This window comes from Xiphophorus couchianus, chromosome 17 (assembly GCF_001444195.1).
Source record: "Xiphophorus couchianus chromosome 17, X_couchianus-1.0, whole genome shotgun sequence".
Lineage (NCBI taxonomy): Eukaryota > Metazoa > Chordata > Actinopteri > Cyprinodontiformes > Poeciliidae > Xiphophorus > Xiphophorus couchianus.
Genome location: NC_040244.1, coordinates 13999235 through 14024562, shown reverse-complemented (window position 1 = coordinate 14024562; position 25328 = coordinate 13999235). Strand labels below are relative to the sequence as shown.

The following is a 25328-nucleotide window of genomic DNA, read 5'->3' as shown; positions in this document are numbered from 1 at the left end:
CTTGTCTTCACTTTTTTTCCCCCTTTAAATAACCTTTTCAGCAAACTTATGATCTTGTCCTTTTTAGATTAGTGTGATTATCGCAAATTATCTGGTAGCTATAAATGTTCATTTGGTTTTTGCTCAAAGCCAAGTAGAAACCCTAGAAATAACTTGTAACCATTTACAAAAAAGTTACAAGGTTTATTTCAATTTAATCATATATGCAAGCAAAGGCTTCTAATAATCCCCTTTAAAGCCCATGATAACACTACAGACTGACGTTGCAGCTCAGATAGAAACATGGCAGCTTCTTTACATGCTACTCAATGTTACTCCAGAAAAGCCATCACTATTGTTGCTCTGCAAGGTCACTCCTCCTAGGGGAGCGCAGTATGTGTACCATCTAATGGATGGGTTTGAAACTGAGTGAGCTGGCATCATCATGCAACTTTAATCCAACATAGTTGATAAATTCTTCTCAACACCCCCTGGGCAACTCTCCAACGTGTCTAACATGTAACAGAGAGCCAAGAGGTTCTTCATTATGAGGGAGAACTGGGAGCGTCAGAGAGAAGTGGATTTGTGTCATTTCCATGATCCATCCCAGGGGTCTGACAGTACAACTGATGTTTGCTTTGGTACATCAAAATGTAACAAAGCAAAGTTGGAAAGATCACAGAACATGGCATGACTGAATTAAACAATTTTTAGTCAGAAAACAATTTTTCTATTCAAGCGGTGTATGGATTCTGTTTAAATTTTGTGACAGACAAGAGGAAAAGACTGTAAGCAAATTTATTTAAAACAATTCTATAAGGGTTTTATACTTTCAAATTTAATCAGCTTTTAATTCAACTTAAATAGGTTTGTACATAAAATTGTGTATCTTAAGTTACCCGTATTCAATTAGTTTAGCTGTGGGGCTTTTTTGTTAAGAACAATATTAAAGAATGGTTCAAAAAAAAAAAAAAAAAGCCAACCACAATCGATTGAGCAATTTGAATGGATTGAGAACTGCCAGGACTAGGAGTTGTGATTCTCTAATAATTTTTTATGCACCTCTACTTAATAGCTTTTAAATAATTTCAGTTTATATCAGCATGCTGCCATTTGCTTTTTATGTTGCTGCTGATATGCCTGAATTTTCATGAAGGGGATGTTCCGTGTTATCCGTACTTTTCTCCATCTTATGAAGAACCTTTTTCACAATAATCTTGAGATGGCCCAGAATAGTCTGCAGAACCAGCCTTCTTTATCAGGGTTTGTCTCAAAATTTCAAAAATTTCTCATTAGGCAAGATTTTTGCTGTCACAATTTTGTGAAGAAATTTTTACATTTCTAAAGTTTAAATAAACGAAAAGAAAAAATTATTATTGTTATTTGGTAGATTAAACAGCATTTGTTGAAGAAATATTATTTTCATTACAACTACCTGCTGCTTTTCTCCATTTTTCATTAAAAAAGCCTGAACACATCAATGCTCCAAAAGAGCTCTCATTACTTCTATTAGGTTTCAGAATCCAGTTATACAAACAGAAGAATCAATACACTGTTGCACAAGGAAACAAAATAAACACACACACAGGAAAACAAAATCCAATAAGGACATGTGCTTTCTGTAGGAATCGGATACCGCAAACACTTCGAGATAAGTTCATGTTTCTAACTCTGAACCCTGCGGTGCTTCGCCATAACTCTGTAAAAACAGCGATTGACAGCTGCTGAATTTGTTGTTCATTTTCAGAAACACCATCAAATTATGTTGACAGGTATAACTGAGAAGGCCAACAGGGCAACATGTCTCTAGAGTACATTTTATCTGATCGCATTAGTTAATGGTTTCTCTCCTAACCATCCACTCCTCCAGTCTCACTGCTGTCTGTGGAAAGAAACACTACAAACACTAATGTGGAGAAGTGCAACATAAACACTACAAAAAGCAAACGAAGAAAGGTTGTCACAGCACAAAGACCAATTGTGTTTGATACCTCAAATTATGATTATTTTAGTTAAATGAAAATTAAAATAGAGCAACATCTCACCTAACAGGATGTAGCTTGTTTGCTACGCTGTCTGCCTCTCATTCTGATTTTTCCTGTAATAATAATCTTTTATTAGGAATCTTAAAATGCCATTCATCTGTGAGACAGAAAATGGTTTTGTGGGACACATTGGAAATGATCAATGCCATACTTTTCTACAAGGATGGATTCATTCATTTAAACTGGAACAATTTTTACAACCACATGTCAATGTGACGCTGCCTCCACCGTGATAATGTTATTTATCTTTTTCTGCCATGCTTAATATGGTCAGGGCACCTTTGCTGCCTATCCTTGTTGTGTTATTTTTCAAAACATATACACATCATTTGCTGTCCATTTCGTCATACATAAAATCTGTGCTGGTCAATCACATAAAACCTCAATAATCACTTCTTTTTGTTCATATCTTATATTTTCTTGCCTTCTGTTGCAAGAAAACAGTTTTCTTCTCTACTTCCCGCCCTAGGTTAGCACCACGGGGTTTGGAGGGTTTTAGCACTTTCAGACTAACAAAATAAATAATAAACTGTTAGCATTTAGCCTGGTGAGATGAAAGTTTTAACATCTTTTCACATCTGACAGCCAATCATTCTCTAGTTATTAAAAAAATCACAATGGTGATTCTTCAGCTGCATTTCTTCTTATTATTATTATTGTGGATATACAGTACATAATGTGATTATACATAATCTGCACTACTTTGCTACATTTCCTTTAAATGTTCCCACTCCATTGTCACATTTTGGGACATTCAACCTCAACCGGTTTCTTCAAAAAAAACAAACAAAAAAAAACTACTATAAATATTCAGTTGAGGTTCCATCTGACTCGCTACGAAGCTATTCAATCACAGTTTTTTGTCTTCTGAGCTACAGATAATTGCTCTAATTAAACTCACACCATCATAGTACATGTTTTATTAATTAAAAACAACTGATTTGCAGTCACATCTCCTGTCATCTAATTTTTGGGTAGGTATAGTGAAAGAAGCTCCTGAGTTTCTCCAGGACAATAAAGAAAAAGAAATGCTGAGGCAGTTTAGAGAGGCAGCACTGCCATGCACCAATGATCAGCAGCAGCAGTAGATGATAATTGAACCAAGCAAATGTCAAACTGGATTTTAACAGGAGATCAAGACAGGCCCAGTAAACCTATTCTAGAGCTGCAGGTCAGTAAGGAGGAAAATAAGAAAAGACAGCTTATCTGTTGATTTATCTGCATGTGAACGAGGCAGAGTCTCTTCAACACCTCTGTGATTGACTGATAGTTAAATGAGAACAGGGAGTTCTCCTTGTTTGAGTTTAGACTCACTTTTTAAAGTTATGCTACAGAGCTGTGAGCGTGTGTTCAGATATGAAACAATGCTGTATTTGTTTGGTACATATACTGAAATGTACCAGTATATGTACACGGCTTAAATATTTCCAGTACGAAAAAGTGCACCGCTACATACATAACAACAACTTGTCTTTTTAGTACACTTCAAAATACACAAAACAACTCCAAATGTTCTTGGAGTTTTAAAAAAATAAAAAAATTTCAGTTTGTTGTAAGACTATTAGAATATCACAAACTTAAAAGCATGTATTATTTTATAGAGCGGGTTTATGTACACAGTAGTCATAGAAGTTCAACTTGAAGTTGATTTTTGCTTTTTATTTCTTTTGCTGCTAAAAACTGAAAATAGAACTTCTCTTATTTCCTCACTGTGACTTTAATTGCCTTTTTGTTTGGAAATCATTAACATGACATCCACCAAGTCAAGCTGAATCATGAATGTTTTCCCAGTTGGAGTAGCAGAGGCTCTAAGTGTCTTCACAATAATTAGGAGGAAGCCAGCCTTATCACAACTGCTCATCTTTGGTAAACAATTCTGGCTGACTAACAAGGCGACCAATTCTAGTAAAGAACAAATAAATTATTTGCTGAAACAAAGTGTCAAAATTAAGAATCTTTGCTGTGTCGGTATGTATCTAAATTAGCTGTGTTTATTTTTGGCAGGGTATAAAAGTGGATTAGAGATTATTACTCTGCTCAAAGAGAATCGACAAAGAGTCACATTCAAACAAACACACACACACACACACACACACACACACACACGCACGCGCCCACACAGCCTTTTCTTTTAACATGCCATTTCCAGGAAGAGTTTGAAGAAGTTCCTCTTTTAAACAAAACTGCATGGAGTCAACTAACTGCATAACTAATACCTTACATTGTAGCCAATAATTCAGGCACACAATGCTGAACTAAATTATCACAGTTAACTCTAGAGAAAACAACAAATAATCTACAAACAAGGTAGTGCAAAAAAAAAATAATACTAATAATTTAGCTTTAAATGTTGCAGTTTTCTATCATTAGACGCACAAAAAGGTGGTATATGTTTGGTGAAACCAGGAGAAAGTATTTAGTTCACCAGCCGCAGTCGGCTACAAGTTAGCATGGGTGGTTTACTGCAGATAGCATGGGGCTACTAGACATTATGGACATGGCGACAATGCGAGGTGCAGCTTCAGGCACTGTGAGCATGTGGCGCCTGCATGAGCTTCAAAGATATGGACGAGTGGTCTGTTCATGTACGCTCATGAAATATTAATCAGCAAATGTAGCTTTGCACATTATGTCTCTGCATTAGCGTAGCATTTATTACAAAACATGAGCTTAGGCAAAGATGGAGTGAGCCGCAGAAAAAGATTCCATTCCCAGAGAAATGTTTATCATTTTAGTACAACCAAAAATTTAAATGTGACAGAACAGAATCGTAGTGCAAAATCAAATCTTTCATCGAATCTTGGATCAGATCTCTTACTCCAACATCTCTGTATGGCCAGACAGATGTAAAGAGGAGCAGCCAAAGCAAATGATGTGGATTAGCAGTGATTTCCAATAGCAGATTGTCGTCCACGACGTGTTGCTATGGATCATCATCTCTGCTGCCTCAATATTGGCTCAGTCAGAGGCCTCTTCAGATTTATTTTGAGACTGACTGCTACCTGTATTAGCATTTAGCCCTTCAACAAAATGCGGTTCCATCTGAAGTCATGGAAACAAATTTCAGCCTTTCACAAACTAATGGGACATTAAGGCTTCTGCTAGACGTCCTTGGTGAATGAATGAGTTTCAAGTCTCTAAAGAATCAACAAACTTAGAAACATCAAGTTTTTATTATGTCTCTACTGGATGTCACAGTTAAGCAACTCTTTCAGCTGCCAGCAAATGAAAGCTTTTAACTTAGAGGCAAAAACAACAAAAAGATTTTTCTGTTGCCAACAGTGTTCTTTAAGATGCTTCAGATCACAATAAAAAGTTGTGAAATGATTGAATAAGGAGTTAAAAGTTATTTTTCCTCTTCAAACAGCTTCTCCCACAGATCAATAGGAAAAAAAACCCTAAGAAACACTTGTCCTGCCATCAAGTCGTCTTGTTTTTCTGTCTTTGCTTCATTCCACCTCGGGGAAAATGGGGAGTCACTGTAAAATTGATTACAGTTGGAAAATAATTAAGTCCAAATTAAATTATAATTATGACTCTTATCTTACAGTCATTTCTGGAACTGAGGAAGTTGAAAGGGGAAAAACTCATTTTGAGAGACGTCCATGATGTATAGAACCATGAGCTGCAGGGAGACAGGCTGAGGATCTGTAAAATTAATTACCCCTCCATGTGGGGGGGCAGCTTTATCTCAGAGATGGAGCCAGATGACAGTGGAGCAGCAGTTTTTAAACATGTCACTGTAACAAATGGATTTAAATTTGGGCTAATTGCAGGCTGAAATCTTTTTAATGACTTGAAATATCTATAATCCTTCACTAGTTAAACATCTGCCTCAAACACTAATAGGGCTACTGACAATCCCTACAGGTTACCACAAATGTATTAAAACAATTAAACTGAAGTTAAAGAACATCACAAAGTTTTTTTAGTAGGCAAACATGCACGTCAGAAATTTTGGATATAGGAAAATTATTTAAATCAAGCAGCTTCTCTGTATGGAATACCTGCAATGTCAAAAAAGGACAAAAATGTATTTTATTTTTTTCAAATTGAAGTCAACTTTCAAGTTTCTAATTCCAGAAGTCATTGTCTTTTCACTGAACACTAGTCATCTACCTACTCTGTAATGAATTTTTGTAGGTTATGAATATAATTCATTGGAAGATTGGATTTCTTCCAATCTTCCAATAACACATAATTATCAAGTGATGTTTTCAAATTTCATGTCAACTTTAAACATTTTTTAACTCATCCGCTGGATGAATGACTGCCAAGCGTCACAACCACCAGGCTTAGCAGGTTTTCTGGGGGAAACTTTGTTAACAGTTATTAATTTTTTATTTTTTAAGTTATCATTTAAATATGCAATTGTGTTCTATGAAAAACACTGCAAATAGGTTAATACACCAGCGATGTCACATTCCTTTTCAAATCCGAGAGAGAGGGCTTTTATTTTTAAAGATCAATGAAGTAGTTCATATGTTTTGCTTGTCCACTTCTTTACAATTAAATGCACCCTTGTGCATTTAATTGTAAAACCTTTTTGAAAACTTTTTCTCCTTAACCCGAGGCAAAGCTAATCGTCCAGATGATGTCAGATCTGACCTAAATGCAACTCTACCAACCACAGAAAAACTGAGATGACAGGAAACACAGCAGATACCGGCCTGCTTCTCAACCTAAAATAGAAAAGAGGTTTTCATGGCCTTTAAGCTTTACTGTGACCTTGACATCTCGGGGCAGCAGCTATCCCTGCTGATCTAAAATGGCATTTAAGAGCTATTCTGTGGAGGGCAGCTTCACAGCCGATACTGAAGCTGTCCAATTAGACTGCAGACAGAAAGTGTCAGGGTGAAGGTGGAGCTTTTTTACTGGACAAATAAACTCTTTATAGAAGGATACATGAGGACATTGCCTCTGATTGGAGAGGGTTTTCTTATAATTCAGGGTAGCTGTGGCTACAATGTAGCTAATCACTATGATTAAGCAAGAAAACATTTTCAAAGATTGGTAAACTTAAAATTCTAGCGAATATTGAACTGGAAGGTATTTTAAATATAAAAAATAAATAAAACAGAAATAAATAAAATGACTTATGAAAGTCTATGTAAACAAAAAAAAAGTCCTTCAAAAAAAGGATCTTTTCTGCTAATGGTTTGTAGAAAGAAAGAGAAAAGAGGAAAACAATAAAGTTTTAATTTATCATGCGATTCATTGATCAATTGCTTAATGCAACAGACCTAATCAGAGTTAAGGGGCGTCAAATTTGAGTTAAAAAAAATTATAAAAACATCTACATTTTTGCTTCTTTGTCCATAATCTTCATTTTCATTAAAATTATGATATTAGCATGTTAGATTGACTTGTGTTATTAAGCTTAAATATAAATGTGACCTGAAGTAAATAAAAGCAGAAGAAGATTTTGCTAAGGTTGGAGAAACGACGGTAATCCCCAGTACACCGGTAACATCACACTGTTCTTCTCCTGAGCCTTCCAACCTGTTGACAAGATGCCAAACCCCAAATCCATATCCTCATGTTGACAAATGTCAACTTTCCTTCTTCACCATGTCAGTCACAAACAGAACACAAGAAAAACAAACGCTGCTACATGGCAGCACTTGTCAAAAAATAACACCCTCAGCTACCAATTCCTAAAGCTAACAGGCTGGGATTTTTCCTCCAGTATGACTTTTTAAAAGGTGTTTTGTTCTTTTAAAGAACATGTCATCAAAATCAACACAGCAGTACAGAAGCAGACAGAACAGCAGAGTTCATCCATCACACCCTTCATATACACCAAAGCTCTGTTTAAAACTTTTACAGGGAAAGATTTCACTCAGCACTGTAGTTCTAATGTTCAATTGCAATAAAAAAATGTGTGTGTAACTGCAGGGAGCTTTTCCTCTTCATTGAATCTTGAGCAACTTCCATGAAATTAGTTTAAAGACTTTTTTCTGTAACATAAACAAAAATACAAACAGCCAAAATACATCTGCCGCTTTTCCAAAACATTTTTTCTGTTTTTGTGCAACGGCCTCTAACCACATGCAGTCAGTCAAAAGTTCTAACTCTGACAAGTTTCAATTCCAATCGAAGGAGAACTTTATCCTATGTTGTCTTCTCTAAAATATTCAGGATTCTGTGCAGCACAACTAGCAGGATGCTTCACAAGAGGCACACATTTGAGACAACTCATATCTGCCAAAGTTTTGTTTATATAATCCTAAAACTTTCCTTCAGGTTTGACCTTGGAAGAACTCACGTTTTAACTAGATTCACAACTTATTATTTTTTTTAAAAAAGGCTATCTTAGTGTCAACTCAGTGGAAATTCTTATGGTCCAGAACGCACTCACATGAGATGAAGCAATGGCTTGACCTAAACTAAAGTAGGGTGCCCATTTTGGAATCTGAATAAGACTGCCTTGTTTTAATTGGCTGAACACACTGTTCCAGAGCACATCAGTGGCCCCTTTACATGTAATTAAACTCCAGATTTCCTCAATTATCTGCAGTGGGGAGAAATGAAAGGTTGAAAAGTGAGGAAGAGGATGAGCACAGATGGAGGATCATTTTCTGAAGCGCGTCACACAAAAGGTACAAGTGTGTGTGTGTGGGTGCGTGTGTGTACGTCGAGACATCCCAGGTGTACACACTGTGATCATATGTAGGATTAATATCTCTGCTGTTAGAGTGAAATAAACGGGAGTCCCCGTGATTTTCACTGCTTCTGAGCCGATTCCTCTGGAGAGCAGAATGTTAACCAGATACCAGGCTTCTCTATTTTTTGTTCCTCCGGTTTACTTGATGAATTTAGTCTAGCTAGTGCACTGACCTTCAAAAATATTACCAAAAGAAAAAACTTTCCTTGCATGACATTTTCATGTTCCAAATAGAATTTTACTTGGTTATTTCAAGACAAACAAGCTTCAATACACATTAAAAAATTTGTTGAGTGTGCTTCAAATAAATTTGCTATCATTTTTCAGCATTATATTTTATCTTTATAGATCATTGGCTCTGACCAGCATCCAGTCAGTTCTGCTTTTGCTCACTTTTGCTTACTTCTTGTGTGACAGAATCTTTTAATATATTTTTTTTGGACAACAACAACACCAAAAATAAAACTAATGCTGCCTTTTGAATAATTAAAGTGCGCAAATAGTTAAGACCGCCCCTCTAAAAACAATTATAATTGCCTAATGCTGCAGTTCAAACACTAAGCATACCTTAATATCATTACACACTGTAGAAAGTCTTTCAACACTACTGCAAAAGATAACATCCAAGGTTTATCTCATTTCCACTCTTGCCAAAAAAAATGGCCAGGAAAATCAATGACGCTCCTGGTTTGGCTGCTTCGCAAAATCCCAGCCAGTAGTGTGTCAAGTAGCCCTGTCTCCAAGTATTTCAGCTTTCTAAGTTTCTTTTTTTTTACCAATATTTTAGGTATGCTCAATGAAAAGAATCTGTTTGATCCTCACAGCATTTTTGCAAATAATGTGGAGTCACACTCCATAGACTTTGTGAAGCCGTGAATAATGAACCGCAAATAGATGGGGGTCCACTGTACAGGGAAGTGCCATGATAGTTAAACAATGTTTTGGACATAAATCTTGTTCTGCATAATGTTCTCATCTTGCTGATCATAAGTTTACAGATGTTGGCAGTGACAAAGGATTTAGTCCTGAAGTGTATGCTATAGTGAGAAAATCACTAGCATCCTGTTAGGTGTGAACTTTACACACAACTCATCTGAAATAATGACAAAGACCATGATTTTACTAGCATGATTGGGAAAAGTAGTAAACCACAATTTGTTTTCCCCCAGAAAACTTTCACTAATAAACTTTTAAAATAATCTACAATCAGTTCAGAATAACCCATTGCAGGTTTGTCTAATCCAAATACTAAAGTTGTTATGCTTCTCTATTTCTAATAATTCCTACTAGCAAAGATGAACTGAAAATCCTCTACTATGATTCAGTTCAGGTTTGATCACAGTAAATATTTTAGATTGGACCTACATATGATCAGAAGTAGACTGAAAAAGGTGATTTTACCCTTTATAGCAGCGCAGCCAGAAAGCAGGTGCTCAGTTAAAGATCCTTACTGGCTCACAGCCATCATCCAAGATCAGATCTACCCTGTCTAGCAGACTGTTCTACTTAGCAGCCAATTAATTCAGAAGAGATGAGGCTTTCTGAAAGCACTCACCTTAAAACCTGGAGCTGACAGCAGCTAGACAGCACTTCACTTTGACCAGAAATACCACTAGGTCTCATTACACCACTACTCACAGAAGACCACCAATGTAGAAACAAAGAATCTGCTTTAGAAACAAACTAGAAAAAAAAAAAGTATTTACAGGTGTGGTGCAGCTTGCTATAATGTTCCCTTCTTTATGTTTGTCCTTATAGAAGTCAAGTGGCTCTTTGAGTTTCTGCCTAATCAAAGATGACGGCGCGGACACCTGGAGGAGAACGTTAACGAGGTGCCCTGCCAGGTCACAACCTGCCTCCTCATCTGGCCTCTTCACCAGGACTCTAGAGAGGATCAAGGGCCATCACACATATGCCCTCATGCATACATTACAGCAAGCAGAAACTTCAACTACAAAAGTTGAGAAATGTTTTCTTTTATGCTTTTCAAAATGAACAATGGCAGAGAAAATAGACTTTGTGCTACATAAGCGTCTACATGAAGAATAAAAGCTAAAGGAAGCCTCAGCATCAGCATTCTGTGAAACCCACAGCTGGCGCTCATTCCCTTATTATCAGATCTGTTCATTCACAAAGTCTCTGTCCTGTTTTCTTATGCTTGGCATGTTTGGATGAGTAATTGACTCAGATCATATGGGATCCGCTTTCAGTCTGCCTTGTTCTGTTGTTTTTTCTTTGACTAATAACCTCTATTGTTCATAAACAGAACTTGCGTCCCTGTTCAGAGAACGCAGGACAGCGTTTGGTTAAGTAAAGCAACTTCTTCCTCCTTTTTAGTCTGCTTTGTCAAAGTTTAGATACAGAGTTGTCATGAGGTGTGATGGACACTGACTCTTGTACAAAGACTGACCTCCAAATCCACCACTATGCCAGAACTTACAAACTTTCCGTCAGTGTCTTCCTAGTCATTATCTGAGGATTATCTTTTCTGTCTCTTTGCCAGACAACATAAGCCTCTTTTGTTGCTCCTTTCAGAAGTGTCTTGAACCCGATGTTTACCCGTTTCCGACTCACATCGACCCACCAGGACGTTGTCTGACCTTGGAATGTTCTGTAAGGCTGGACTGAGCCCCTTTCTGCACTAAGGTAACTCCTGAGTCCCACCTAAACTGGAGAACACCTCCTGGCCTAATCACAAATAGTCACCATGATTACTTCCAGAGGATGATTTGATGAAATAGAATGGTGATGTTTTAATTATTGCCATTGTACTGTCACTGATGTAACAGGTGTTATGTACGATACATTTTACATAATTTGAATCTAACTGATAGCTTGCATCCCTAAAAGGTAACTTGGAGATAAGTGACTGTCCATGGAGGGATTGACACATGACATGAGGACGCTGAAATTGAACCTACAACTTTCCAGTTGTAGGAAAAGCCACTCAACTAATGTCATGAAAAAAAGCCTACGATAAAAGTTCTGCAACAGGTTCTTGGTATTGGTGTTTGTGTCCATCCTGGCAGCAGGTGAGAAATATTCACTCTTCCAGCTGAATGTGGAGCTGTAATTCACCACAGGAGTGCATACTGCCAAGTGGGTCACAATCAGCACAGTCTGTCTTCCACACATATGCTCAAGCAGCACACGTCTAACCCCAGGTAATGTATAACAAAGAACAAAAAGAGACAGTGTCATAACAACACAATAGTCACTGTACAAGTGGGATTTACTGACATCACATGTAACTCCACTGATATTTCTTTTTGCATCAAGACTGAGTGGAAACATTTCTGATCACAGAGAAGCTGCTGAGCTCAGCCAGCTAGATAACGGCTCCTCAGTAAAGTCAATACTGATGTGATGAATTGAGACAGAGGAGCTGTAATGGAAACAATCAGGCCAGTTTTCACGCTGAGGAAAAAGAAGAAGAAAAAAAGAAATCCTCGCTCTGCAGGAAAGCCTTATTTCTCAACAAGGTCACAGAGCAAGCGGGCCAGATTAAAGTGACAGTTTGGTACTGCTGTGCTGAAGGCCAGCAACACCTACCTCACTTCACACTTTCACTAAGCACTCACAATTAAGAGAGTAGTTTAAAAGCAGCTAAATAGCACACCCTGTTGTATGTCGGACTAGTTGTTCCCTTACTTCTGACAAAACTGTAGAAGAACCACCAACTTCTTCTACAGCAAGGCTTTTGCTCCTTCTACGAAACAAGATTAAGACACTTTTACAGCGCAATTGTAATCCAACAGCAATTAGATGTAATAAGGTAGCAAATAAATTTAACTGAAAATATTTCATTCTTATTGTCCCATGTGAAGGGAAAACACAGTCAGAAGCAGGTCATCTACAATAACTTGATGAAACACAATAAATTTCTTGTTTTCCTTTTATGTTTTTACCACATTTAACATTTTAAATTCTTTTAAATTCTTGCTCTGTGCCCAATATGGCTTGTAGCAGCCGCTGACAGGATCTTTTAGGACACTATGACAAAGTGTTTCGTTTTTCTATTCTTTCTTAAAGGCCAGATGTGTGAGTGCATAAGTAATAGCTTTCCTGTCGATTGATTTTATAGGAGCTTTCTGCTGTGTCCTTTGGTCTTCATGATGCCGTTTCTTCACTAATGTGAAATCCAACAAACCTCTGAGGTCTTCAAAAAGTAAACTACTCATATTAATAAGGTGGCTCCTGTTGCCCATTCCTCTTGATTTAAAACATCAAGGATCAGATTTTAGCATAATAAGTGCTAACAATTCCCAGTGGGAGTTACTTAGTAAATTGTGAAGCTTAGCAGTTATTAAAAGCCAGCAAACCATAGAACGCATGACTAAAAAAACAAGGTCAGAGAAGACAGCAGCATGAGTTCATCATGTGATCGAGAGTGAAAGTGACAGGGGTCAACCTGATTAAGTGCTTCTAAAGTTGAGGCTGTAGGTGTAATTTACAGGCTGTCTCCATACAAGGAAGTAATGACAATGAGACTTGGGCAACACAGTGCAAAGGCTAAATTAAAAAAATCCCACCTAATTAACACTTCCAACAGAATCATTAGTTTCCCCTGGGTATCACAGCCATGACATCAGATGGACTAGATCACAGCATGTAGAACAAACAGGAAACAGTGAAGATGTGCATACGTTCAGTTCAGTCATATGCTCTTCTTAAGTTTATTTATAATTTGGTGTATCCATTTACTATGGGATGGAACAATTTATCTAGCTCAGACAATAGTGGGTCCACAAGAACGAAAGATTTTAACAATATTTTAGGGAAAACCAAGGTTTCAGAAATCAAACTGTAAAATATTTCAGGCCATGTTTATTGATAAGTCCTTGCTGTTTCAATACATCTGTCAATCTATGGTTTATTTCAAATAGATGTGTCATAAATATTTAGTTGTGTTTTAGTAAATCTCTGTTCGGTGTAGAATAATCAGATTCATGTTTGATCAATTTCATTACTTTTGGTTCATTAAAAACACAACAGTCCCTTGGTCTAGTGGTAACTGAAACCTACAAATGAAGCTTTTGCATTGTTAGCAGTGAACGGTTAGCCAATCACAGTATTTTTATGGTGCTTATAAAATAGTCATTTCTTTTCTGTCACTGCGTTCTATTAGGCTGCTATGAAACAGGTGCCAACTTTAGCCCAGGAGTGGTCAGCCATTTTTCCTGAAGGTCTGCTTCTAAAGGCACTGGCACTAAAGGACCTTACAGGGACACTTGTAGAAAACAATTCCTCGCCTTTGAAGCTAAATCCCTTTTTTAATCTAAAAGGAACAGATGTGACAAATGTGCAATAAAATGTTCAGGTCTGGCTTACATGTTGCAGTACTTTCTCACTACTTACAAGTTAATGCACCTTCTTTCACTCTCTCGCTGTTTGTTTGCTACCAGATAGCACCAAAAATGATGCCAAGAGTTCTTGAATATTAGTGAAGCAGACTTGGTCAGCCAGCTTAGCCAAAGATCTCCCATGTTTTGGGGCGTTTTTCAAAGCTGATGTCCACTAGACAAATTCGCGCAAAGGTACATTTGTACAACCGTGTACACATACTCGCCATTGCAAAGTAAACAATCACATTGAACCGTTTTGTATGCGACACTGAGCTGATAAGGTTGAGAGTAGGTGCATCCAATCACAAGGACATGCAGCAGCTACACTGCAACAATGCACAGCAACCAGACAGTCACTTTGTGCAGAACTTACAGTTGTGCAGGGGCTGTCCTGGTGGAGAAGAAACTGGGGTTGGGGACTATCTTGTTAGCACCCAAGTTTGAATGACAAATTCCTTCATTGTGAGAAATGAAGGATTTTGTCACGAGAAATGTAGGCACTATGAAATCTCAACTGAGAACTGAGTCAGTGCGGCTCACAGAATACGCCAGAGTATATGGAAACCTCCAGTTTTCTTTCAACAGAACAAGACAACAAACATTTCCTCTTGTACTTCAAAATAATTTACTTAAAGATAAATTGTGAGACGTAATAAACTCACTCTCATTTTCTGGGCTCATAATAGCTAAATTGCACAAAAAGATAGAAAGTCTTTACTTTCATAAGAAATATGGAGACATACTGTTATAAATGTTCAGATTATATATCTTGCATATATAAAGTTAAAGCTTTCTTTTCAAGAGGAAGTTCTGGCCATAAATCAGCAAGTCTCCTCACTGAGACTTGCTAAAACTGGAAAATGTAAGACTCAAGAATTAAACCTTTCCCAACAAACTACATTATTGTATAAAAAAAAATTTAAGTCACATCTTCACAAAGTTGCTGCTTTGAATGCCGATTGGGCACAAAAACTAATATTTCAAGGCATTTCTCAAAAATATTGGACCAATTCAATGCAAATAGACAAAAAAAAGGGTTGTCTAAAGTATAGAAGGGTAGACAAATCATGGCATGTACAAGAACCACAAACTAAAGCAAGAGCATTTCAAATTGTCCATCAGGAACTGCTTTCTAAATAAGCAGGTTTAAAAACCTAGACGGGGCCAGAAAATTGCACACTGGAAGAGGTTTTCCATTACATTCTGAGCTAATTATACATCACCTCAGATCTTTGTTTTCTGGTCATTACCCGCTGAGATTGAATCTAAATAGCACAACATGACCTAAGCTGTTGCAGCCAACACCGAGTGGCAAAGAGAAAACCACGTTTCCACTTGCCAACCTTGGGTTCCCACAGAAATGATACCTGCTGTGTGAACTGTGGTGCTCAAAAAACACAAAACAAGTTATGAGATTTAAGTATTAAATTAATATCTGTGTAAATGTAGTGCAGATAACAGGAAGAAGAAAAAAAATCAATGGAAGGAAATACACAATTCTGATGAATAGGATTTGAGTAGAATGGATTAGTCAGTGTTTTTCTAATAGGAGAATAGTGTATTTCTTTATCTTAAAATCAATCAAATAAGTTTTGCTTTCTTTGGTCCTTTTCAATGCAGAATTGTCATTTAAAAAATGATGGCCAAGACAGAAACACACCCAGAATTAGAGATGAAAAAAAGAGAGTTTTTCTTCCAGACTGCATGTTTATCTGAAGGGCCTGAGAGGGTGTTTTTATCCAAGGCCAAAGTCTGGTCTCTGTGATCAGTCGGCCATGTTGCGGAGGAAATGCTTATTATGCGGTTGTCCACGGGTCTTGTTTGTTATGACCTTGAAGGCTCTTCTCATGGCACAATGGGGATGTAAAAAAATATCAAAGGAGACCACAGGAACCATCTTGGGAAAGAAAAACATTGACTCAACCACTACATTTCCCCTCTTTTTCAGCTTTGAACAACCACTTTCTCACTGTCACTGAGTTTTAACACGTTGTAATGTTTCTGTTTGTTTTTTCTTAATTGCAAACAGGTGACCAAAATGCAGACAGAAAGGTCACTTCAGTGAAATTAGAAAATAAACTAGTTTCTGACATCTGTGGCTCCAGAACAAATTTGGGGAATTTGCTTTATTACTCCAGATTCTTTCATGTCTATGGAAACATGTCTTCCACATGCAATGGGGCCAATAATGCTGGCCAAATTTAATTACATTGATGCACATGGTGGCGTCTGGCGTGCTTCTGACATTCCACAGCACGAAACCCAGTGATCATTTTCACACTGACATTTCTAACTAAACCACTCCAATCCAAGGCTGGACTCCAGTTACCTGTTCTGTCTCATGTGTCGTCTTTGGTACGACACATAAATTGTGGAAATTAGTTACTTCACAAGATGTCCTGATAGGGATGCACCTTTGACATGTTAACAAGCACTAAAGAGCCAGCCATGGAAGAGTGGAAATCAGAAAAACCTGTCCCATAAAACTGGGCAACCAAAACAAACAGCCTCTGTGATGCTTATTACAAACTCAGTCACGAAACGGAAAAGCCTCGTCTCCACTAGCGCCACATAAAATAAATCTCCCAGTTTGTTCCTCAAACTGAAAGACGTGCAGCGCAGCAGCTCTAGCTCGTCTTGCAGGGCTGACCAAAGGTTGTATGAGGCCTTGAGAAGAATTTGATTTAGGGTCTCCTCTTCCTGCAAAGAACATCAGCACCACAAACAGCGTTTCAATATAAATTTAGTGGAATCTGGTAGAGGGGGGCTAGATTAATTGGCCGAGCATAAGCGCAATCATTGATCATTGTAATTTGCTGTGATGTATTTATGAACAAACCAAGCTCCACCACAAAGATTAAACATAGTCTTGAGCTAAAATCCCTTAACCCTATTCATACTTTGAATCAACTCCACATCGTTGATCTTATCAGTATGAGTGTATACGTTAACTTCAGTGGAGATAAATTGGTTGTAGCTATCTGCCCTTATACGTTTTCACCATGAGGATGCAGATTAATGCACAAGGACAAATGGGACAAATACACTGGCGATACAATGCTCAATGAATGGCAGGAAGCATTGTTAATTCACATTAGAGCGTTCATGCATCAGACACCTCTTTAATATCTATAGTCACCTTTGAATCCCTGTTAAGAAAATCCTATTAACACATATGGAAGGTGAAATGGAGGAAAGGGTCAAAAATTAACTCAAGCTAATACCCATCTGGCGTGTCTAGAAGCTGCCACATAATATTACTGAGAGCTTAGTCTGTCATATTTTACTTTAAAAGGTCAATGGTACACTGCATGCCAACGTAAACATAAACAGCCTTTAACATGGACGTACTAAAGTCATCTACATACGTCAAAACAAATGTTATTTTTGCCAAAGGAAAAAGTAAAAACTGCCAATTAGATGTGCCTAAAAACAATTAGAAAATGGATACATTGGGGCAAAGTTAGACAAACTTTGTAGAAAAAGACCCTGACCATGTGCAAATGCAACTAAAGTAAGCAAAGCCAAGAATGTGTGGTGGTTCATTTTTTAGACTACCAAACATATCGTTTTTATAATACTAGACAGCAATCTTCTGGATATCATAGACGCCATACAGTAGACCAACTGCAATAGTTAAATGATTCCTTGAAAAAAAAAAATATATGTATATATATATATATATATATATATATATATATATATATATATATATATATATATATATATATATATATAGTATATAACATGGTTTAAAGGTATTTTAATGAGCAAAGTTTTCCCAGGTTGTAGGGAACATAGAATAAAAAAGCATTCCCCATCCTCCATCTGTCACTGAAAGCAGTCTGTACTTTTCCTTTGCTTATCAGTACAAAGTCAGTTGAATAGAAATGTTTCTTTTAACAACTATCAAGTCTGATAAGCAACCAACTGCAGTCCCAACCAGAGCAGGTGGTCTTACTAAAGTCAACTGACTTGTAATAATTTAAAAAGCAACAGAGCAAAAGTGAAAATTTTCTGCTCTCAAAAGTATGCTTACTCAAAATCTACTATTTAACAGTTCTTAAGGGAATGTGTCCAAATTAACATTCCATTCTGTATTTTACTGTAATACCGTAAAATACGGTATATAGGATATAGATGTCTATGCTCTACCAATATGTTGTCCTGGATACATCTGGAGAAATTTTGAAAGGACCACCAAATATGTAGTGTGTTTGTGGATGAGCACTGCAAGTTCTTTTTATTTCACCAACATAAAACTAAATGACTCATCTTTCTGTAACCCTGCTCGACTCAGTTGAAAAACAACAGATGTTTCAAAATGAAACATTAATTTTTTCCCATATGCAGATAAAAGATAGACCACACAAACCAGCCAATTGAACAAACATCAATTTTCTCCAAGCCTTCAACCCTTATAAATGGCAGCACACTATCATCTGCAATCAGACGATACTTCTGGGAGTCATTATTACTTAATTGGCATACTGAGATGTACAAAGCATTTTCCACCCACAGCATAGAAAAGATAATAGATGGCCAAGAACCATTTTGTAAGGCTAAATTTATTTCTACATGTTTTTGTAACAATACAGTATCAATTATATGCTTTTAAAAATGTGTCAAATGCACAGCATAATCATTTAGTTTCCTCAGTATGTAGGCCATCTGAATAAAACCATGCAAGACAAATTACTCTCTGAAGCACATTTTCACCAGCTGCCATATTATCCTTTATTATGCCACCATCATACGGATCAAATACCATTTGTAAAACCCAGTGTGCTGCTGAATTATTTACTCATCTTTGACTAGCCAGCTTTATGCAGCTGGAATAGTCATTATGAGAGAAGAAGAAGGGGTCTTATTCAATAGCAGACAGAAAAATGAAAAGGCAAAGGTGACTGACGGGAAGTTTGATGACTCATGTCGCCACGTTTTAGAGGGAGAAAAATATAAAGAAATTTTGAAGTTCGAACACAAGCAATTGAAAACATTCTTTCCATTATTTTTCAAAGTAGAAAAGTAATTTCTTTATTTCCTTGTCACAAAAGCAGGAAAGTATGCTCTTGAAAAAATATGGAGCTCCTTAAACGGATTTTCTCCGTTGAGCCTGTGATATGTTATTGTTATAATATGACCACTTTTCAGTAATTAGTAATCTAAAGCATGAGTTCTCCCATTATATTATAAGTGTATTTTAAGATTTTATTGTTGGTGTTTTGGTAATTATGTGTTACTGGGAGACATTATTAACAATACCTAGTCATTGTTCAAATTTCTTGTCAACTTTAAACCTTTCTTAACTCAAAAGCATGCTGGGCCACTGCTGCACTAGCACCCCAATAACTGGGCTTTTCAAGTTTCCTGGGGGAAACCCTTCTAAATTGTTCTAAATATATCCATACAAGTCATAAGATTAAAGTTACTAATCACTATGTGTTATCATTTCTGTCACTTTCCTTTGTATAAACCTATATTTGCCATTTTCTGGAGTCATGGTGAGTGGTGTCATATATGCAACAAGTCACCAAGCAACCAACAACTCAAACAAACAAAAATGGAGGGAGGAGAGAGATGTGCATTTGCTAGTTAATACTGTCACTATTTTGAGTCTGTGTCAGCTAAGGGCAAAAATATTAAGGTTTGATATACAAACTATTCTGGTGACAAAGTCTTATTTAGCGTCAAAAACCGTCACACTTTAAGAACCATTTTAGAGAAAGTTCCAGCAGCTGGTGTGACTACAGGAGGAAGTCCTCCAACCCAAACAAAAGCAAAAGTTCAGTACAAAAGGTTTATTTTAGATTTTTTAAATTAAAACAAGTATTTAAGCTAGGTTACCTAAAGAAAAACAGTATGCAAGTTTAATTTAAGTTTTTAAGTAAAACTCAAAATGTCATTTTAACTCAAAAACAGAGTGGGTTGCTGGATGACTGCAGCCCACTATGTTAACATTTTAACTGCTAGCAGTAAAAGCTGATTTCACTGTTAAAAATACACTTCTGATAAAGTGAGTATCACTTTATTAGTTCTGAAATCAAATTAAGTTACTTTTTAAAGAATTAATCAGATTATCTTTTCAAAATAAGGGTGGCAACAATGGCTCCTATATGGATCATGATGAAGAAAACTGCTATAAATAAAAAACTAGATTATATTCTAGATAAAAATTAGGATTTTAACCAGAATGCATCAAATATATCATGGAAAATCCACCACTTACATAGAGCTAGTAGATGAACATTAGATAAGTTTCCATTTTAAAACTGATTTATAGATATTTATTATTGTTAGTTTGATTTTTTTATAAGTCAATTTAGTAACATTTACTAGCACTCAATGTTCTTGTGCTTCATCACATTTTAAAAATGCTTAAATAAATTGAATCAAACCCACTAATGATAAGAGGGAAAAAACTAAACAAAAACACAGACCCTGGCAGAAAACGAAGTAGCCTGATGCGAAATTGTGAGATTTTTACAAGCACCAGCTGTCCCTTAAACCTTCAGGTCCAGCTGTGAGATGATTTTATAGTTCTAATGATCAAGGTGTAATCTGCAGTGCTTACAGTTATGAGCAGTGGTAAAAACAATGAAGCAATGTTTCCTTTTTGCCATTCCCATCCACACAGCCCACGTGGATCCACGGTGCACATCTGTGTGTCCGTGTCCTAATAGCGGAATCCTTCTAAGCCCTTGACATTATTGGCAAATATTGGTAAATTCATGTAATAAGCAAAACAAACAACTGCTCTGACAGCACAGATGGTACATCCTCATTAGGCTACTGATGTCTGGAAGCAATGATAACAGCAATGTGTAAATAAAATTTAAAAAGAAGTCAATATTTTTGTGATTTTCTAAGAGCTGAACATTAATGCTTTTTTGCCTCACTGAACTCAGGTCAAATATAGTATATATGCTAATTTGGTAAAGATGGCTCACTATGACTCCTATCGAGCCATGTAGCTCCATTTAGCATAATATTGTTTTTTAAACCACAGCCGTCTTCAACAGCTCGCAAAATTGTTTGACTTCAAAGTGCCACGATAATGTTCACAGTGAAAGTGAAAACTTTCTGACTGTGTCACAGGACCGTTTCTGCACAATGTTCTATGCAGGCACGTTGTGTAGAAACAATGTGTCTGGGGGACAGTGTTTTAATGGTGTAACATTCAAACTGCTAGGTTTTTATCAAGAAACAGAGAAACTAATTTTCTGCAAGTTTCACCTGCAAATTTAACTAGAGCGTCACTGAAATATGTAAAGGTTCAAATTACCAAAGCAAAGGGCTTATTGTTTTGTTTCTCAAAACAATAAGACAGCATTACCCTTGCACTTCAGCTAATTATTCAGGATAAAAACACCAGTTTACTGAAGACTGCAGCCATGAGTCGTTAGGTGCCTTAAATAAGACAAACATATTACTAATGTAAACCAACACTCATTCAAAACAACTTTTTATCTGCAGTTATTTATCTGCAAGAAGGACCAAGTCATAAAAATGAGGAATATAGCAACATCCGATATCAATATTGTTGTTATGTCTGATGACAAATATTCTGAATATTTCGCTATTATTTTGACACCACAACAAAAAAATGTCAAAAATGTTTTTTTTTTGCTTCTGTGACATTGCTTCTTTGCACCACAATCACTGTTACATGCCGAGATAAATACCACATGACCAATCCCCTGCTGAATAACATACAAAAATAGCAATTTGGAAATAAGCTTTGGTTATTATTATTAAGCCAGTTTTACTTATGGGACACATACTGATATGTCAAATAATAGATGCTAATGCAGTAAAATATTCTTAAATTACATTAATCTAATCAGTGACAAATCTTGTCTGAAACATCCCTAACAAAATATTTTGCCTGAACAATGGTGAATAAGATGTACAAATCATCTAAACTATTATATGTATTCAATTACCTGAAGGTGAAGAAAGGGAATGTTAAGTAATAAAGAAACAAATGACAGGATTTGCTATGTTGGAGTAGAAAATACTTAAAGTAAAGAAAAAAAAAACTCAATGATGGCAGTGAGGTCTAAAAGGAGAAAAGAATACTAAAGCACTATAATGTGTTTTATGAGATCCTAATAGTGCTACAAATGTCAAGGCTGATGTATTACTGCACTTTTGCTGTGCTCAGACGTTTCCTGGGCCTCGCCACAACGCTCATTAGGCTTATCAAAAGCACCTTATTAGAAGAATCAGGTCAGACGTAGAGAGGATGGAGGGGGAAGAGTTTCTCTATTGGTTTATGTTCTGGTCCTGTAGGTATTCACAGAGGCGCGTTTTGCCTCGGTGCGTTCTAAAGTGATCAGGCACATACAGAAACACCTTTGTTTTCTAGAAATACTTCTGAATTTATTCATGCTATCGTGTCAAGCTGCATATTACAGATCAGACAAAATGCATGTTTTGAGTTTTTGTTTAATTACTACTATGCTAATCTGATGGAAATGCGAAAAGCTAAAAATCACCATCCTTTTAAGCTGAATAAAACTGTTGCCACATTTTATTCATTATAAAAACATTATAAAAATACTTTAAAGCACTTCCGTTTTGTGTATCGTAATAAACTAAGCATTGAAATTTAGCTTCTTGTTCTGGTTCGGGCTTAGAAGAAAATAAAGGATGTAGTCGGTGCTGCACAGAGCAGTAAATCAGAGAAGCTTTACTGATAAAGAGCACACATTACATCCCATTAAAGATTTTTATGGGAAATTACTTGTTTTGCATGAGATTGTGAAACTCAGCACTTTATGCAGACAAAAAAATAACAAATCATCTCAGATGTTTTGGATTCGGCCCTATTACAGAAAGTGAATTCATAATAACTGGAGGGACACATTTCTTTCCCAGAATCCATCAGAAGACATTTACAATAGAGGCTAGTTTGTCAATAAAGTCACATCTTATTCTCAGCCATAAGTTCTGGTTTAATCAGTCTCTGCTCTTTATTACACTTCAGGGGTACAAGGGCTTAAAACCCAGATATCAAGTATAAACATTTCTGAATCTTCAGAGTAGTTTACCCATTATTGGATGAATAAAAACTAATATTTAACAACAATAAACTTCATTAGATGACCCTCAGTGAAAATGGTCCACTTCATTTTCAATTACAAGCAAATAAGTCATCCTACAATGCACACATGTTTTCATTCTGGTGTTCTGCTAAACGTCTCGGGGGCGTATCTGCAGCGGACAATAGGCGAGAGAGAGCAACACCTGACAGTCACAGATCACCTACAGTAGTTCACAACACTCTCACTGAAGTTAGCATCTGAATCGTTGCCTAATCCTGTAGTTAAATTGCTGAAATTCAGCTGCTGAATCAGAAACTAAAAATCATATGTCATTTAAGGACAACCGCACTAGCACAACTTTAACTTAAGGCAAAACTTTGACTAACATTCACCCTCAGACAGCTTTGTACAATAAAGTAAAGTACCCCAGTGAAGGGCGAAATCTCCTAAATAATTTACCCTGTACTTCCATACATTTTTAGTTAACACCCAGAGAATTCACAGTCAGTTTAGGCCACTAAAAAGTTTGGTTTGTTTGGGAAGGTGTGCACAATCAGACTCTGATATGGACCAAAAAGGCTAAGTCTGGTCAATCTAAAATTCTCGTCTCAGTTGAGGTGAACTCTGGTGCAGTTCGAATGCACATCCACAGCCACCCGCAGACCGCTCCAAAAGCAGAACCCGAACTACAGTGAAGGGTTCTGCACTGTAGAACTAAATACAACCAAAACAAAGGTGCGTATCTAGCACTAAAGAGAGAAATGGCTTGTGAAGTTGTGATTGTATCTTGTAGTTTTTTGGGTGGTTTCCTTCAGTGGTTCTTGGTGCAGCAACTAACTGAACCAAAGCAAACCACAGCAGCTGAAAATGTGAAATCTTGCAATTTTGGTTCCCAACGGAGCAGTCTGCCAGACTATCAGGTGTGAAAACACCCTACATTTTTACTGAGCAGAAAAGAATGACAGCTCAAACTGTCATTCTTAAGCCAGGATTCAGACAAGAGTGAAGTCATAAAGTGCAACTCCTCCTCCATCCACTCACCCATCAAGACCACAGAGAATCAAATGGTGCTCGGCAAGATTCAAAGTATGCCTCCATTAACCCATTATTCATTCAAAATTGGCCATCCGCAGCTTACCAATGGGAAACATAGCAGGGAATATACCACAAACTCCAGAAGTGAGATCATAAAAAGCATCTCAAACAGAGACAAATATGTAATCCCAGGAGAAGAGTTAGAGCTGGATCTGCCCACCGAGCCACATGAGCTCAGATGAAAGGCAAAAGGCTCTGAGGGGGAGCACAGACTCCACCTCTTCCAATCTTGTCTTTAGAAATAGCTACTGTATAAGTGAAGCAAAGAAGCTCCTGGGAACTGAGATCGGATCAACATCTGATTTTTGTTTTTCTTTCATAAAGAGGAATAAAACTTTCCTCTCTCAGCTTCATAATCATAAAAACTGGATAAGTTGATTAGCTAAGTGCTTCCCTACCTTTTTCTGGTCTTCAAGTTTTTGACATGTGGACTTCTTGCCATGCTTGCTCGACTCTGGTACGTCCATTCCTGGTCCAAATGAAGAATAACTCCAGGGCAAGATCACGGGGACGGCGTTTGATAAAATCCAGAGCACTACAGTTTGCCGACGAGGGCCTGTGTCCAGCTCACGCCTTCACCTGGACACAGGTGATCCATTACAGGAGTTTGTTTGTATGGTTGGAGAAAAAAAAAAAAAAAAAAGGTCTGAGCAGGAGGACGAAAACCAAGCAGGTGAAGGTTACCAAAACAGCACCATGGTGATTCCAAAGAGGACGTTCAGACTGGAGGCTGAGCAGACACCCTCTGAAGCGTCTCCCTCTGAAGCGTCTCCCTCAAAGCGCGGCGTCCGAGCTCAGTTCTCTCCCTGCATCTGTGGAATGAAGAGATGAGACAACATTTAGATGCGAGGCGAAAATGAGCAGCTCTGTTTTAGGCTCTCAATTAATGCAAAAGATCTGCCTCTCCAAAAAGTCAATATTCCCCCTTGGTACTGCACTGTACAAATGGCAAGAGGATCTGCATATCAAAGTGAATGTTGCCATGGAGCTCAGAGAGCGAGAGGGAAGCGCATTCAACAGCATGCTTTCCTTTTTGGACTGGTTTTGATTGTGGGGGTGTGTGTGTGTGTTTGTTTTATTTAAACCAAAGACCGAATCAGTCAGGAGAAAATGAGTTGAAGTAAAGACAGAACTGAACACAGAATTG

The 25328-nt window shown here is 37.1% G+C and overlaps 1 protein-coding gene across 1 annotated transcript in view; it reads right to left on the bottom strand.

Moving 5' to 3' along the window:
* The window catches only part of nav3 (neuron navigator 3), a 272465-nt gene extending 247495 nt beyond the window's left edge, over window positions 1-24970 (bottom strand). The window contains exon 1 of the mRNA XM_028043463.1: window positions 24580-24970. Within this exon, the coding sequence (XP_027899264.1) occupies window positions 24580-24648 (69 nt within the window). The 5' untranslated portion in view covers window positions 24649-24970. The remainder of the gene's footprint in view (window positions 1-24579) is intronic.
* Window positions 24971-25328: the final 358 nt, after the last annotated feature.